At 49.7% G+C, this 15,519-nt stretch overlaps 2 protein-coding genes across 8 annotated transcripts in view; one reads left to right on the forward strand and one right to left on the reverse strand.

Annotated features, from left to right (window-relative positions):
- Window positions 1-1,787: 1,787 nt before the first annotated feature.
- arhgef33 (Rho guanine nucleotide exchange factor (GEF) 33) lies at window positions 1,788-13,011 on the forward strand. Of its 4 annotated transcripts, none has more exons than XM_030378688.1 (17): window positions 1,788-1,969; window positions 3,999-4,072; window positions 5,275-5,439; window positions 5,775-5,878; window positions 6,121-6,254; window positions 6,824-6,904; window positions 7,902-8,028; window positions 8,465-8,597; window positions 9,345-9,449; window positions 9,729-9,815; window positions 10,055-10,167; window positions 10,528-10,590; window positions 10,800-10,993; window positions 11,080-11,498; window positions 11,914-12,102; window positions 12,185-12,327; window positions 12,561-13,011. In XM_030378688.1, the coding sequence occupies exons 1-17, from the start codon at window positions 1,870-1,872 to the stop codon at window positions 12,649-12,651; spliced, it is 2,322 nt and encodes a 773-aa protein (XP_030234548.1). In that variant the 5' UTR covers window positions 1,788-1,869; the 3' UTR covers window positions 12,652-13,011. The 4 variants fall into 4 exon arrangements, with proteins under 4 accessions (XP_030234548.1, XP_030234549.1, XP_030234550.1 ...); XM_030378689.1 differs by having other exon boundaries at window positions 12,564-13,011; XM_030378690.1 differs by having other exon boundaries at window positions 5,281-5,439.
- An 81-nt stretch (window positions 13,012-13,092) lies between these two features.
- LOC115559654 (mitogen-activated protein kinase kinase kinase kinase 3) overlaps window positions 13,093-15,519 on the reverse strand; it is a 30,045-nt gene continuing 27,618 nt past the window's right edge. For all 4 annotated transcript variants that reach the window (XM_030378669.1, XM_030378666.1, XM_030378664.1 and 1 more), the window contains one exon: window positions 13,093-15,292. In XM_030378669.1, the coding sequence (XP_030234529.1) occupies window positions 15,205-15,292 (88 nt within the window). In that variant the 3' untranslated portion in view covers window positions 13,093-15,204. The remainder of the gene's footprint in view (window positions 15,293-15,519) is intronic.

The following is a 15,519-nucleotide window of genomic DNA, read 5'->3' on the forward strand; positions in this document are numbered from 1 at the left end:
GGTTCAACCGGTTCAACATAACAATGGCAGAATGTTGGGGATAACACCTTGTATCAGTATGGGAGGCCCTGGCCTGTTCTTAGACTAGAAATGTGAACTATTACGTAGTTCTTCAGGGAAAGTATTCGAATCCAAAGGAATAGCTTTAAAGAGACTTTATTTGTATAAAGTATTTTCGGTATGGTAAACTGATGCCCTGAAGTAAAGAGAGATTGAAGATGTGTTCTAAGCACGTGCGAGAGTGTTCTCCTAGCTGATCCTAGCCACAAACCCACGTATGTCTAATCGCTGCCGGGAGAGTTCTCTCGTTTTCATGGCCAGATGAGCTTCTTATGGACTCAGCGAGGACCGGAAGACTTGGAGAGGAACCGGTGTGACGTAATCCTCGGTTTTCCTCGCCTGGTCTGTGATGCTGCCCTCTGTGGCTAAAGTATCTATTGCAGCCTTCAGTAACGTCCTGCTTTCCCTTGTGGCTATGTGTAGTATTTACGGCTTATATGTTTGGTCCTACCCCCTATTGGTTAAGTGAGGGAAATACAGCTTGTGTTCCTAAAATACGCAACAGAACAAAAGAGAGACACTAAAATACACCAATATTCTACAGTTGTGTTAATAGAAACTACTCCTAGTCACTCCTGTTAATAGAAACTACTCATAATCACTGGTTAGGAAACTACTCTAGTGTGAATAGAGAAGACTCCTATTCACTCCTAAATCTGTATAGCCGATCAATATCACCGGCAAATTGATCGGGTACAGCAGATCGTGTGGAAGCAGATTAAGCTGGGGTCGCAGAGATTAGTGAGAAATTAACCGCTGCCCTGAACTAAGAGCACAGGGGAACAGATAGTCATGTTCACCAGACACCCATTAGGTACTTTATAGAACCACAGGGAGTATAGCTAACTTTACCTCTCTCTCTCTCTCTCTCTCTCTCTCTCTCTCTCTCTCTCTCTCTCTCTCTCTCTCTCTCTCTCTCTCTCTCTCTCCCTCTCCCTCTCCCTCTCTCTCTCTCTCTCTCTCGCTCGCTCTCGCTCTCTCCCTCTTGCAGTTCAATCACATGATAAAGGACAATTATGTTATCTTCAGAAGATCACAATGACATACACACACCCACAGACACACACACACACACACACACACACACACACACACACACACACACACACACACACACACACACACACACACACACACACACACACACACACACACACACACACACACAGGTATGCACGCACACTGACAAAATAAACAGTGCCATGTGGTCTGTAAATGTTGTATGTAAATGTTGTAAGTTCTTAATATGTTGTGTTTTATATGTCGTATGTTGTGCCCTACATGTTGCACATGTTGGATGTAGTTTTTTCTAAAGTTAATGGTGGGCGTCTCATTGTTTCTGTCAAATTCATTCACAAGATCTTTGCCTCTTCTCTCATTATTGCTCTCTCTCTCTTTCTCTCTCCCTCTCTTTCTTTCTTTATTTCTCTCTCTCCCCCCCCCTCTCTCTCTCTCTCTCTCTCTCTCTCTCTCTCTCTCTCTCTCTCTCTCTCTCTCTCTCTCTCTGAAGACAAGGCGTCTTTATGTGCAGACATGGAATCACAGGGCTCACATGAGAGGAAGAGAGATGCTGAACATCAGATAGTCTGTGTGTGTGTGTGTGTGTGTGTGTGTGTGTGTGTGTGTGTGTGTGTGTGTGTGTGTGTGTGTGTGTGTGTGTGTGTGTGTGTGTGTGTGTGTGTGTGTGTGTGTGTGTGTGTGTGTGTGTGTGTGTGTGTTCAAGAGAGAGAGAGAGAGAGAGAGAGACGCTCTGATCTGGTCAGAGAAAGAGAGGATAAAGGGTAGAAGAGGAGGTGAGTGGAGCGAGTAATGGAGGGGAACATGGTGGAGTACACGGAAGAGACCAGGGTGGAGGATACAGAGGAGACCAGGGTGGAGGAGAGGGTGGAAGGCCGAACAGAAGAACCAGGTAAGACACATCTCTGTACCGCAACGTCTTTAGAATCAAACTCCTGTTAGTCGTTGAGTCTGTTATAGGCTGTTGATCCAGGACCGTCTGGGCCTCTAACCTAGCCTCTGACTGAAGCCTCTGACTGAACCCTCATAATGAAGCCTCTTACTGAACCCTCTTAATGAAGCCTCTTACTGAAGCCTCTTACTGAAGCCTCTTACTGAAGCCTCTTACTGAAGCCTCTTACTGAAGGCTCTGACTGAACCCTCTTACTGAACCCTCTTAATGAAGCCTCTTACTGAAGCCTCTTAATGAAGCCTCTTACTGAAGCCTCTTACTGAAGCCTCTTACTGAAGCCTCTTACTGAAGCCTCTAACTGAAGCCTCCAACTGTAGTCTCTCCTTGAAGCCTCTAAATTAAGCATTTAGGAGCCTCTTCAGCTCTCATATCTCTATCCACTAAACATTTACACTAACAACGTCTTTTCGACTTCCTCCTCTAAAACAAATCCACCTCCATATCAAACTGTTGGTGCTGGGGCTTAGAGGAGGAGGAAGGAGGAGGTAGAGGAGGAAGGGGAGAAGGAAGGTGGAGGAGGAGGAAGGAGGAGGAAGGTAGATGAGGAGGAGGAGGAGGAGGAGGAGGAGGAGGAGGAAGAGGAGGAAGGAGAAGGAGGAGGGAGGTGGAGGGGAGTACCCCTCCAGCTCAGTCACCTGATGTGAGGTGGTGGTAATGGCCCCACGGCGCCGTGGTAACGACTTAACAGACTGATGGGGAGGGGACCCAGGACGGGGTCTACAGCTGGTCTACAGCTGGTCTACAGCTGGTCTACAGCTGGTCTACAGCTGGTCTACAGCTGGTCTTCAGCTGGTCACCGGCCTACCGCTGGTCTACAGCTGGTCTACAACTGGTCACTGGTCTACAGCTGGTCTACAGCTGGTCTACAGCTGGTCTACAGCTGGTCACTGGTCTACAGCTGGTCTCTGGTCTACAGCTGGTCTAAAGCTGGTCACTGTTCTACAGCTGGTCACTGGTCTACACCTGGTCACTGTTCTACAGCTGGTCACTGGTCTACACCTGGTCCCTGGTCTACAGCTGTTCACTGGTCTACAGCTGGTCACTGTTCTACAGCTCATCTGTAAACATCACAAGATCACACGCTCCTGATGCCGTCTGTATCTGATGCGTGGTTCTGTCCTCAGGCTGTGATCTCCGGAGGGATGGAGAGAGCAGTTACGTCTCTACTGTGTGTCGGGGTCTTTACTCTGAGCTCTGATACGGGGGTCTCCACGAGGCAGCAGGGATGGATGGTCTAACCCTAAAGAGCCAGATGTATCCTAGATATCAAGTATTTACTGGTAGCAGATAGGGAGGACATCACTCACATGGTTTTAAAGGGATACTGGCGAGTTTTGGGGAGTTGTGTTCTTCCTCTGGACGTACGCCTGCTGTGGTTGTCCATAAAAGATAAATGTTAAAATATGACTGGCTGACATTTGCGATGAGATCTGATGATGTCACACGGCGACCTCTGGCCCCTCCCTGCGGACAACGGCCAACTGTCTGGTTGAGGAGGACAAGCTGCAGTCGGCCCCCCCCCCCCCCTGGTTTAACCGGCTCCTCTCCCCTGGTTTAACCACTAACATGGTTTAACCAGTCCCCTGGTTTAACCACTAACATGGTTTAACCAGTCACATGGTTTAACCTGTCCCCTGGTTTAACAACTAACATGGTTTAACGCCTCACATGGTTTAACCAGTAGCATGGTTTAATGCTTCACATGGTTTAACCAGTAACATGGTTTAACCAGTCATATGGTTTAACCAGCTCCTCTCCCCTGGCTTAACCTGTCAAATGGTTTAACCCATACCCTGGTTTAACTAGTCCCCTGGTTTAACACGTAATAATGTTGAACTAACTTACCTTATAACTACAACGTGTGTGTGTGTGTGTGTGTGTGTGTGTGTGTGTGTGTGTGTGTGTGTGTGTGTGTGTGTGTGTGTGTGTGTGTGTGTGTGTGTGTGTGTTTATCTCTCCTGTTCTCTAGATGACCAGGAGGAAGAGGAGGAAGAGGAGGATGAGGAGGAAGAGGAGGAGGACTCCAGGTTAGAGATCATTCAGGTAACCATACAGTGGCTACAGACAGCAGGTGGGGGTTAAACAGAACTGAGACGGTTCACTAAGGAGGAGGTAGGGGTTAGACAGTACTGAGACAGGTCAATAAGGAGCAGGTAGGGGTTACACAGTACAGATACAGGTCATTGAGGACCAGTTAGGGGTTAGACAGCATAGAGACAGGTTATTAAGGACCAGGTAGGGGTTGGACAGTACAGAGACAGTTCATCAAGGGAGCAGGTAGGGGTTAGACAGTGATATAAGTTAAAGACATGGAGAAGAAGCTTCTTTTCTTCATATTGGTATTTGTGATCAGTGACATGTGATCCTGCCAGTAAAGGGAATAGTGTCCACAAAGATCACAGCTGTGTTTTAAATTCCTAAGGTTTATTATATAATATATTTAATTTACCACCTCAGATATATATATATATATATATATATATATATATATATATATATATACAGAGTGAGATTTGTCAAAAAAACAGAGGGGGGGGATGTTTCAACAGCCCTAATTCTTTAAGTTAATGGTATGCCCTATTAGCCTACATTTCAAACAGTTGAACATTCATTTTAAATGCAAACTAAAAATACATTAAACATTTAATCAACCCCTAAATTTTACCTCCCGTCCCTCCAAACAAATCGCACCCTGTATATATATACACATAAATTTGTATGCGTATCTTTATTTAACAAGTGAGGTTTCATTTAGATAAAACCAGTTATTCAAGAGAGACATGGCCCGAGACAACTTTACACAAACTTACAAAAATAAAAACTGTCTTACTGTCTGGAGAGAGAGAGAGAGAGAGAGAGAGAGAGAGAGAGAGAGAGAGAGAGAGAGAGAGAGAGAGAGAGAGAGAGAGAGAGAGAGAGAGAGAGAGAGAGAGAGAGAGAGAGAGAGAGAGAGAGAGAGAGAGAGAGAGAGAGAGAGAGAGACTACACTGATATAGGTCATCTCAATGTGTGGACTAGTGAGGTCCTAGTTCAAGCAGAAAGGACAGACCTTTGATTCAGTTATGAGAAGAGAAACTTTGCCTGATGGCTTTCACATGACAGAGAGAGAGCGAGAGAGAGGGAGAGAGAGAAGGAGAGAGACACACACACAGCTTTGTGAGTGTGTGGGCGTCCTCTCTGGTTATCTGAAGGGCGTGTCCCGGTCACACCGTGGTCATTAGTGACCGACTGTCCCCACGGCGCAGCTGCAGGGCCTGGTGGTGCAGCTGCGCGAGGGGCTCCACTGTGCCCTGGTGGAGCTGTCTGAGCTGCGCCAGAGGACCCAGAGCCAGGAGGAGGGGCTGCGGGCGGACCTCCTGGACGTCCAGCAGGAGATGAGTGACCTGAAGACCACCGTGAGCGCCTTCAAGGTAAAGACAAACATTTACATTATGCATAGTTATATATATACAGTACATACACTATATACATTATAAACATAATATATATACTATACATGTGTCTTTATCTCCTAGCTCCTACTAGGTGCTTATATATACACAAGTACATAATTTTATACAAATATAAATACACAAATGTCTGTGTGTGTGTCTGTGTGTGCGTCTGTGTTTATGTCTGTGAGTGTGTGTGTGTGTGTGTGTGTGTGTGTGTGTGTGTGTGTGTGTGTGTGTGTGTGTGTGTGTGCGTGCGTGCGTGCGTGCATGCGTGCGTGCGTGCGTGTGTGCGTGCGTGCGTGCGTGTCTAGGAGGAGCTAGGTGGTGCTGTGCTCCAGGTGAGGGAAGTCTCCTGCAGTCAGAGGGAGGTGCAGAGGAAGATGGAGCTGCTCCACACACACCTGGCCCCCAAGAGGTCCTCACACACACACACAAACAAAATCTCACACACACTCACACACACACACACACACACACACACACACACACACACACACACACACACACACCTCACCCCCCAGAGGTCCACACACACACACGCACGCACGCACGCACGCACGCACGCAAACAAGCATGTACACACACAGTATGAGTGAATGTGTGATTAATCACGTGAGATATTTTTTGTATCCTGGTCTGTGATTGGCTCTGCAACAGGAAGAGCTCTAAGGGAGACCTGCTGTTGGGGGAGGGACATAGCAGTTTGACCAGCCAATCAGAGCTCAACGTCATCCAACACTACTTCTCCAGTTTGACAAATCACAGCAACAGAAGCACGGCTGCCACTCAGAGTCAGTCCACCTGCTGAGTATATGGATCTATGCTATAGATATAATATACATATATATATTATAGATATCATATATACATATTATGGATTTCATATATATCTTATTTACAATATTGAAAAATTATTAGCCGAAGGTGAAGTGAATAGTGGGGAATAGCCCCGGAGACAGAAGGTCGAGGGGGCTATTCCCCCCTATTCACTGAGCCTGAGGTAAATTTTTGTCTTAGTATATACTATATGTGAACGCTACAAACATGAACAATGACAGTGACAATTTTTGGCGGGATTTAGTGTGAGGAGAAGACTAATTTCCCATGATTGAGATCTCTATATATTTGTATTACAGTAATATATATATGTGTATTACAGTAGTATATGTGTATTACAGTAGTATATATGTTTTACAGTAGTATATATGTGTATTACAGTAGTATATGTGTATTACAGTAGTATATATGTGTATTACAGTAGTATATATGTGTATTACAGTAGTATATGTGTATTACAGTAGTATATGTGTGTATTACAGTAGTTTATGTGTGTATAACAGTAGTATGTTATGTATAATAGCGGGTGCAGAGGCCGGCTTCCAGAGAGCGAGGAGAGAGAGGAACGGCAGAGAGGAGGCGGAGCCACCAGGCCACGACACCAGTAAGAGAACCAGTGCCTAGCCTACCTCATACCAGTACCAGTACTACCTCATACCAGTACAAGTACTACCTCATACCAGTACTACATCATACCTGTACAAATGCTTCCTCATACCAGTACGAGTACTACCTCCTGCCAGGACCATGTTACCTCATACCAGTACTCTCATACCAGTACCAATGCTACCTCATACCAGTGCCAGTACTACCTCATACCAGTACAAGTACTACCTCAAACCACTGCTACCTCATACCAGTACTACCCCATACCAGTATCAGTAAGAGTACTAGCACTACCTCCCCTGATGTGTGTACTGTGTGTTTCTTATTGCGTGTACTCGGTGTGTGCTGTGTTTAGTGTGTGTACCGTCTGTGTATTGTGTGCGTGTGTGAGTATAATTGTGTGTACTATGTGTGTGCTATGTGTGTGTATAATTGTGTGTACTATGTGTGTGCTATGTGTGTACTGTGTGTGTATCACTGTGTGTACTGTGTGTGTGCTATGTGTGTACTGTACTGTTTGTGTGTACTGTGTGTGTGCTATGTGTGTACTGTGTGTGTATCACTGTGTGTACTGTGTGTGTGCTATGTGTGTACTATGTGTGTATCACTGTGTGTACTGTGTGTGTGCTATGTGTGTACTATGTGTGTATCACTGTGTGTACTGTGTGTGTATCACTGTGTGCACTGTGTGTGTATCACTGTGTGTACTGTGTGTGTATCACTGTGTGTACTGTGTGTGTATCACTGTGTGTACTGTGTGTGTATCACTGTGTGTACTGTGTGTGTATCACTGTGTGTACTGTGTGTGTATCACTGTGTGTACTGTGTGTGTATCACTGTGTGTACTGTGTGTGTATCACTGTGTGTACTGTGTGTGTATCACTGTGTGTACTGTGTGTGTATCACTGTGTGTACTGTGTGTGTATCACTGTGTGTACTGTGTGTGTGCTATGTGTGTACTGTGTGTGTATCACTGTGTCTACTGTGTGTTGCAGACAGCAGGCAGCGTGCGTCTCTGGAGCTGCTGGAGTCGGAGCGCGTCTACGTCTCGTACCTCAGCCTCCTGCTGAAGGCCAACATCTCCTTCAACGGCTCCGAGGCCCCGGGCCCCAAGGACCAGCGGTGAGCCGCGCGCGAAAACACTGCGCACGTACACACGCACGCACGCACGGCGCACCTTCCTTCAGCCTGCCTGATCCCTCTCTCTCCTCTACCCTGTCTCTCTCTATCCTGCCCCCTCCCCCCTCTCTCTCACTCATCCCCCCTCTCTCTCCTCTCCCTCCCTCTCCCCTCTCTCCCTCTCCCCCTCTCCCCCCTATCCCTCTTTCTCCCCCTCCTCTCTCTCCCCCCTCTACCTCTACCTCTCCCTCCCCCCCTCCCCCTCCCTCCCCCCCTCTCTCCCTCTCCGTCTCCCCCTCTCTCTCTCCCCCCTCCCCCCCTCTCTCCCCCCTCCCCCCCTCTCCGTCTCCCCCTCTCTCTCTCCCCCCTCCCCCCCTCTCTCCCCCCCCCCCCTCTCCCCCTCCCTCCCCCCCTCTCCGTCTCCCCCTCTCTCCCCCAGTGTGTTCCCCAGCTCCCTGCGGTTCCTGATCCAGCAGCACCTCCACCTCCTCCACACGCTCCAGGAGAGGGTGCTGAAGAGCCAGTGGCAGGGCATCATGGGGGACGTGTTCATGAAGCTCACCAGCAAAGAGGTAACCATGGTGATATGTAACCACGGTGATCTGTAACATGGTTCCTACAGCTTAATGAAAGTTACATTTAAGACTTTTTAAGACTTTTTTAATGCCACTTGAAAGGAAATTGAACACCAACGACACAATAAACACTAGTGGAAAAATGTATTTGAACATATTTCCACTATCAGTAGGCTTTTTGGACAGAAACAAAAAAGACCTCTTGCGCACCTGAACGACGTGCATCTGAGTCACGGCCACAAAACAAATGTTTTGTTGGTTCCGCTCTCGTGATTGCGCAACATTACTGCTATTTTATACATATATAAAAAATGTTAACTATTCGTTTTTAGATTTGAGACTAATTACAATCATAAAATCCTACTTACCATGTGTAAACATTTTTAAGACTTTTGAAAGATGGATTTAAGACTTTTTAATGCTATTTAAGGCCTTATTTTTCAATGTATGAATTTAAGACTTTTTAAGGATCCGCGGGAACCCTGTGTAAACATGGGGATCTGTAACCATGGTGATCTGTAAACACAGGGCGGAGAGGGAGCGTCGGAGAGATGTGATGACAAAATGTGATGCAAAATGTGTTGATAACATGTTGCAGGAATGGTATATAACATGTGATATAACATGCGATGACAACATGTGATGACAACATGTTCATCACCATGGAGGAGCTAGAGGGCTCCTACTCCTCAGCCAATCAGGGGAGAGGATCAGCGTTATGACCTGTGTGACCTGTGACCCCAGAGTGACTTCCTGGACCTCTACCTGTCCTACCTGAAGGAGCTCCCGGACTGCCTGGCGCTGGTCGGCCTGCTGACCGCCAGCGCTCACACCGCCGCGCTGCTGGAGGTACGTCACATGACCTGTCACATGACCTGGGAGCAACAGGTCCACCTTTGACCTCCAGGGTGGGTCAGACCGTCTTTACCGTTATTAATGTTAACAAGCTTGCGTCCCTCCTGGTCTCCTCTGATTGGCCCTCCTGCCCCTGGCTGTGATTGGCCATTCTCCCCCGGGCTGTGATTGGCCGTCCCCCTTGGCTGTGATTGGCCCTCCTCCCCCTGGCTGTGATTGGCCGTCCTTCCCCGGGCTGTGATTTGCCGTCCTCCCCGGGCTGTGATTGGTCAGTGTGAGGGAGACGAGTCGCGGCCATCACTCCAGTCGCTGCTCATCCAACCGGTGCAGAGGATTCCCCAATACACCCTGCTACTACAGGTACACACGCACACACACACACATATGCACAGTACACACACACACACACACACACACACAGTACTCCATGCTGCTAGAATTACACACACACACACACACACACACACACAAACTGCTGCTACAGGTATGCACACACATACACACAAACATATAGTGTTTATTTATCTCTATGTGTGTGTGTGTGTGTGTGTGTGTGTGTGTGTGTGTGTGTGTGTGTGTGTGTGTGTGTGTGTGTCTAGGCTCTGCTGAGGCAGACGGAGGTGGACCACCCAGACTACTTCCTGCTCCTCGTCTCCATCCAGCAGTTCAGGTCCTTCACCGCGCAGAACCAGGACCTGCTGGGGGCCAACAGGTCTCACTGAACTGTCTAACCCCTACCTGCTCCATGACCTGTCTCTGTACTGTCTAACCCCTACCTGCTCCATGACCTGTCTCTGTACTGTCTAACCCCTACCTCCTCCATGACCTGTCTCTGTACTGTCTAACCCCTACCTCCTCCATGACCTGTCTCTGTACTGTCTAACCCCTACCTGCTCCATGACCTGTCTCTGTACTGTCTAACCCCTACCTCCTCCATGACCTGTCTCTGTACTGTCTAACCCCTACCTCCTCCATGACCTGTCTCTGTACTGTCTAACCCCTACCTGCACCTTAATGACCTGAACCTGTACTGTTGAACCCCTCCTTACATGTTCTCTGTGTCCTCCTTTAGGTCCTCCATGAAGCATATGTTCACTGAGTGTGGCTCCCTGAGTCCCCTGAGCAGCTCAATGATGTGGGTAACCTGTAGCACCTAGCTCCTCCCACTTTGATGCTAATCTGTAGCGCCTAGCTCCTCCCACTATGATGCTAACCTGTAGCGCCTAGCTCCTCCCACTATAATAATAACCTTTAGCGCCTAGCAATTATTGCCATTAAACCGTAAAAGTAAATTCTTTCCTTCTCTCCTCCCTCCCTCCCTCTCTCCCCCCTCCCCTTCTCTAGAGACCATGTGACCCAGGTGAAGCGCAGTAAGCAGAGGCTTCTGGAGCAGATCCAGTCCCGGACCAGGACCCCCTACCAGGACTACCAGGACTACCAGGACTGGGGCCGGGACCCGGACCGGTACCCCCGGGACCGCTGCGGCCCCTTGCCCTACTTCAGCCCGGACCCGGAACCCCGGACGGCCAAGCCCACAGGTCCGTACCCCCCCCCCCCCCCCCCCCACGAGACCCCATCAGAGTCCGCCCACCCCGCCCCATCTAACGCCAGCAACCGTCTCCAGGGTTACGCAGCATCCCGGAGAGCCACGGCGGGCCATGTAAGCCCCGCCCGGACCCCCAACCGGGGGCGGCGGGCTCTGCGCTGGCCCAGGCCCTGGGGGAGTTCCTTCTGCCCGGGGACCCCCCCGAGGGGGGCGGGGTCTGCGGGGGGGACGGCGACTCGCTGCACGACGGCTCGCTGTTGGACCGCTGCTCCTCCGGCTCCTCCTCCTCCTCCTCCATCGACATCGCCTTCGTCAGGTGTCCCCGCACCTCCTCGGCCCCCCGCCGGGCGCTGGCGGCCAACGTGCCCACGCCCCGTGAGGCCTACGGGGGGAGCCGCCCCAGGGCCTCTCCCCGGGGCTGCGTGTCCCCAGACGAGGCCGTCCTGAGGCGGCACAGCCCCCAGCGCCCCCTGCAGGCCGGCCAGAGGAAGAGCAAGGTGAGGCCAGGATAGGATGCTCTGGGGAGGCGAGTGATAGTGGAGTGATAGTGGTGTGGTAGTGGTGTGGTAGTGGAGTGGTAGCGTTGTGATAGCGGTGTGATAGCGGTGTGATAACGGTGTGATAGCGTTGTGATAGCGGTGTGATAGCGTTGTGATAGCGGTGTGATAGTGGTTTGATAGTGGTGTGATAGCGGTGTGATAGTGGTGTGATAGCGTTGTGATAGTGGTGTGATAACGGTGTGATAGCGGTGTGATAGCGTTGTGATAGTGGTGTGATAGCGTTGTGATAGTGGTGTGATAGCGTGATAGTGGTGTGATAACGGTGTGATAGCGTTGTGATAGCGGTGTGATAACGGTGTGATAGCGGTGTGATAACGGTGTGATAGCGGTGTGATAACGGTGTCTCCGTCAGTCTCTGAACGGCCTGCAGCTGGACAGCACGGTGAGCTGTGTGGACGCCGGTCCCGACCACGGCCACCGGAGGGCGCTGGAGAGACAGGGCAGCAGCAAGGGGTGTCCCACCCCAACACGCAGGGGCCCGGTCCACCTGGGGAGCAGCCCCCACTCCCTGGAGCCCGAACTACACATCAGCATCCCCCAGGTACATATACACCAATTACATCGTCTAGTATCATACATCTCCACGGCCAAGACCCCCAGACAGTCTGACCCCTGACCCCCAGGACCCCGCGGCCCAGGCGTGGGGGGAGGAGCCCCGGTGGAGAGGCGGGGCTGAGGAGATAAGCCACACCCCTCTGAGTGAGCGGGGAAGGAAGCAGGAGAAAGGAGGCTTCAGAAGCTCCTTCAAGAGGCTCTTCAAGAAGAGGTAGGAGATCCTCATGTGTTCATCAATACCATGATATGAACACATGATCCTCATGTATTCATATCAATATCATGATATAAACACAAGATCCTCATGTATTCATGCCATAAATACCATGAAATGAATGACAGGCATGTCGGTCTGCCTGCCTGTCTGTCTGTTTCTCTGTCGGTCTGCCAATCGGTCTGTCTGCCTGCATGTTTGTCTACCTAACTGCCTGTCTGTCTCTCTAGAAGTGCGGAGGAAAAGAAGGAGAAGAGTGAAACCAGCGATCAGGACCAGAGACCGGGACCCCCGGAGGCGGTCCGGGGTACTGCAGTGTGAACACACACACACACACACACAATGTTTTATTTCCTGTACCACAATCCTGTTAACTCCACTTTTCTATGCTATCAATGGTCTGTTTATACCGACCCATGGTGGTTAGCCAGTGGAACACGTTACTGCGACTACAATCACTCTGCGTTCAACTCTTTTTGAATATCATATGCTTTTAATCGGACTGTCTCTCTGCTCCGATCATTTCCAATTGTAAATAGCAGACTGAGGTCAGAATCCAGAGAGCGCTTCAACTCTGAACGAATGCTAAATACAACATCAAGTATACTTATTCAATATTTATGCTTATTGTTGCAGGGAAAACCTTTCTTTGCCTATTCACAATAAATGATGACTTCTGTACCAAAGACTGTTTTATATGCAGAGTAAACAATGACGTTGAGTTAACAGGAAGGTCGTCTGAGTAAGAAGGACGAGACTTAGTCTTAGTTTCCTCTTTAATGTGTTAGCGTTGCCGTCGGTTACATGTCCCAAACAAAATATAGGCAATTATACAATATGTAAAACCAACAGATTTTATTTTACACTATGTACAGATTAGAATGTGTGCATCGCAACATTAATACATCGGGAGAGCGTTATGACGTCATTAGAACACCGGAAGAGTGTTATGACATCATGAAAAGATCGGGAGAGTGTTATGACACGAAAACATCGGAGAGTTATGACATCATAAAAACATTGGATAGTGTTTTGAGGATAGAGCTGAGTAGTGCTGTGGTCTGTACTGCGGTTGTACTGCGGTCTGTACTGTAGTATTAACAGACGCAGGCTCTGGGATTAAGCAAGGCAGAATGAGCACTTTGTCTAGCTCATTATCTGTTAATAAGCCATGTGACCCATTTGGCTCATTAATTGGTTAACGAGGCACTAGCGATGTGACCCACATGGTTAGTTAGCTGTTTAACGTTTAGCACTAAACAAGCCTTGGAGGTCAAATGGCTAGTTCCTGGTTAACGAGCCATGTGGGTCCGATGACTAGTTACCTGGCTAACCAGCTAATAAGCCATGTGGGTCAGATGACTAGTTATCTGGTTAACCAGCTACTACTACTGGTTGACAGGTCAGAGATGTAGAGACCATTTAGTCCAGGTCACACCTCCAGCAAAGAAAGGACGTCTAGTGACGGGAGTTTGTGTGATCGGGTATCAGACAGAGGGGGTGTTAAACCACAACCCCACGGTGACAGAGGGGGGGGGGGGGGGGGGGGGGGGGGGGAAGGGGGTGTTAAACATGATCCCACACTGACAGTGGGGGGGTGGGTTTACACACGACCCCACGCTGACAGTGAATCACTACGTCCTCCACCTCAGTAGTGCGGAGTGTTGGTCCTCGACCCAACGTCCTTCTAGGGACAGAGGTCTGGTGTTCCACCTCTCAGGGGCGCCCCCAGCAGGCCAAGGGCAGACACACACCTTCCTCGTCCACACACACACACACACACACACACACACACACACACAGCATCCTGTGCATACACACCTCTTCATATATTATATAGACAACATTTGCTCCTCACCACTTTACGTGTGACCAGCAATCGTTCCAATGTCTTAAAAAAACATAAAATCTGACGCGAGGCGAAGTATTAAAATGGTGATTAAAAAATAAAAGTGTTGCTCATGATGATTCACATAAATACCCCCACACACACAATCACACACACACACACACACACACACACACATATACACACACACACATCCTCTGTCGGCCGCCATGACGCAAACCAGGAGGTAACAATGCCCACATATGGATTGACAACAGTGACGCATGCAAAGTGAAGATGACCAATCAGTGCTTACTTCCTGTTGGCCCAGCCAGACCATGAGCTGCACAACATCACTTCCTGTATGATGTCATCACGTTGCATCAGGATCTTGAGCATCGCATCACAGCCTACCCGTTACCATGGCAAAGAGAAGCTCTGCCTGAATCCGGAAGTGATGGCCCCCCCGGTCGGTCTGTCTGTCTGTCAGCCTGTCTGTCTGTCAGCCTGTCTGCCTGTCAGCCTACCTGTCTGCCTGTCAGCCTACCTGCCTGTCAGCCTACCTGTCTGCCTGTCAGCCTACCTGTCTGTCTGTCTGTCAGCGCTGGAGAGAAGGCGACTATCTCCAGAGTTACTTAGTGTTCCTTATCTGGTATCTATTCACATCCATTAAATAGGTCGGGTTAGCGCGGCGCGGCGGCTAGCAGGAGGCTCCGAGGGACCCACCGGTGGAGCGGGGGAGGAATGAAAGAGGAGCAGGGAACGTCTGTGGAGCGCAAGCAGTAGCAGTAATTGTATTAGCCGTAGCAGCGCTAGCGGTAGCCGTAGCAGAAATAGCTTTGATGGTGGACTTGGTTTCCCAGGATGCTTTGCAGGGTCGTAAAGCAGAGGATGATTTCCCAGGATGCCTTGCAGGAGGGTGGACTGAGTTCATCCTGCCTCGGACCGTCCGTTCACGCCGCCAGCTGCTTCTCAGGCCCCCGGGGGGGTTGTGTGTGTGTGTGTGAGAGAGTGTTTGTCTGTGAGTGTGTTAGTGTGTGTGTGCGTCAGTAGCTGTTCTCGTGGCCGGCAAGGATGTAGAGATTGCTGTGGGCCGTGGGGTTGTCTGTCGGCCGGCTCTCCAACACCACCACCCTACACACACACACACACACACACACACACACACAGGTTTACATCCCAGTGCTGCCCCCCAGCCTCCACCACCGACACTCAGAGGACAGACCTTCAACACCGTCAGAGAGCTTGTTCAGAGGAGAGGGAACCGGGAACAGAGAGGGAACAGAGGGGGAACAGAGGGGGAACAGAGGGGGAACAGAGGGGGAACAGAGGGGGAACAGAGGGGGACCAGAGAGGGAACA

This window comes from Gadus morhua, chromosome 15 (genome assembly GCF_902167405.1).
Source record: "Gadus morhua chromosome 15, gadMor3.0, whole genome shotgun sequence".
Lineage (NCBI taxonomy): Eukaryota > Metazoa > Chordata > Actinopteri > Gadiformes > Gadidae > Gadus > Gadus morhua.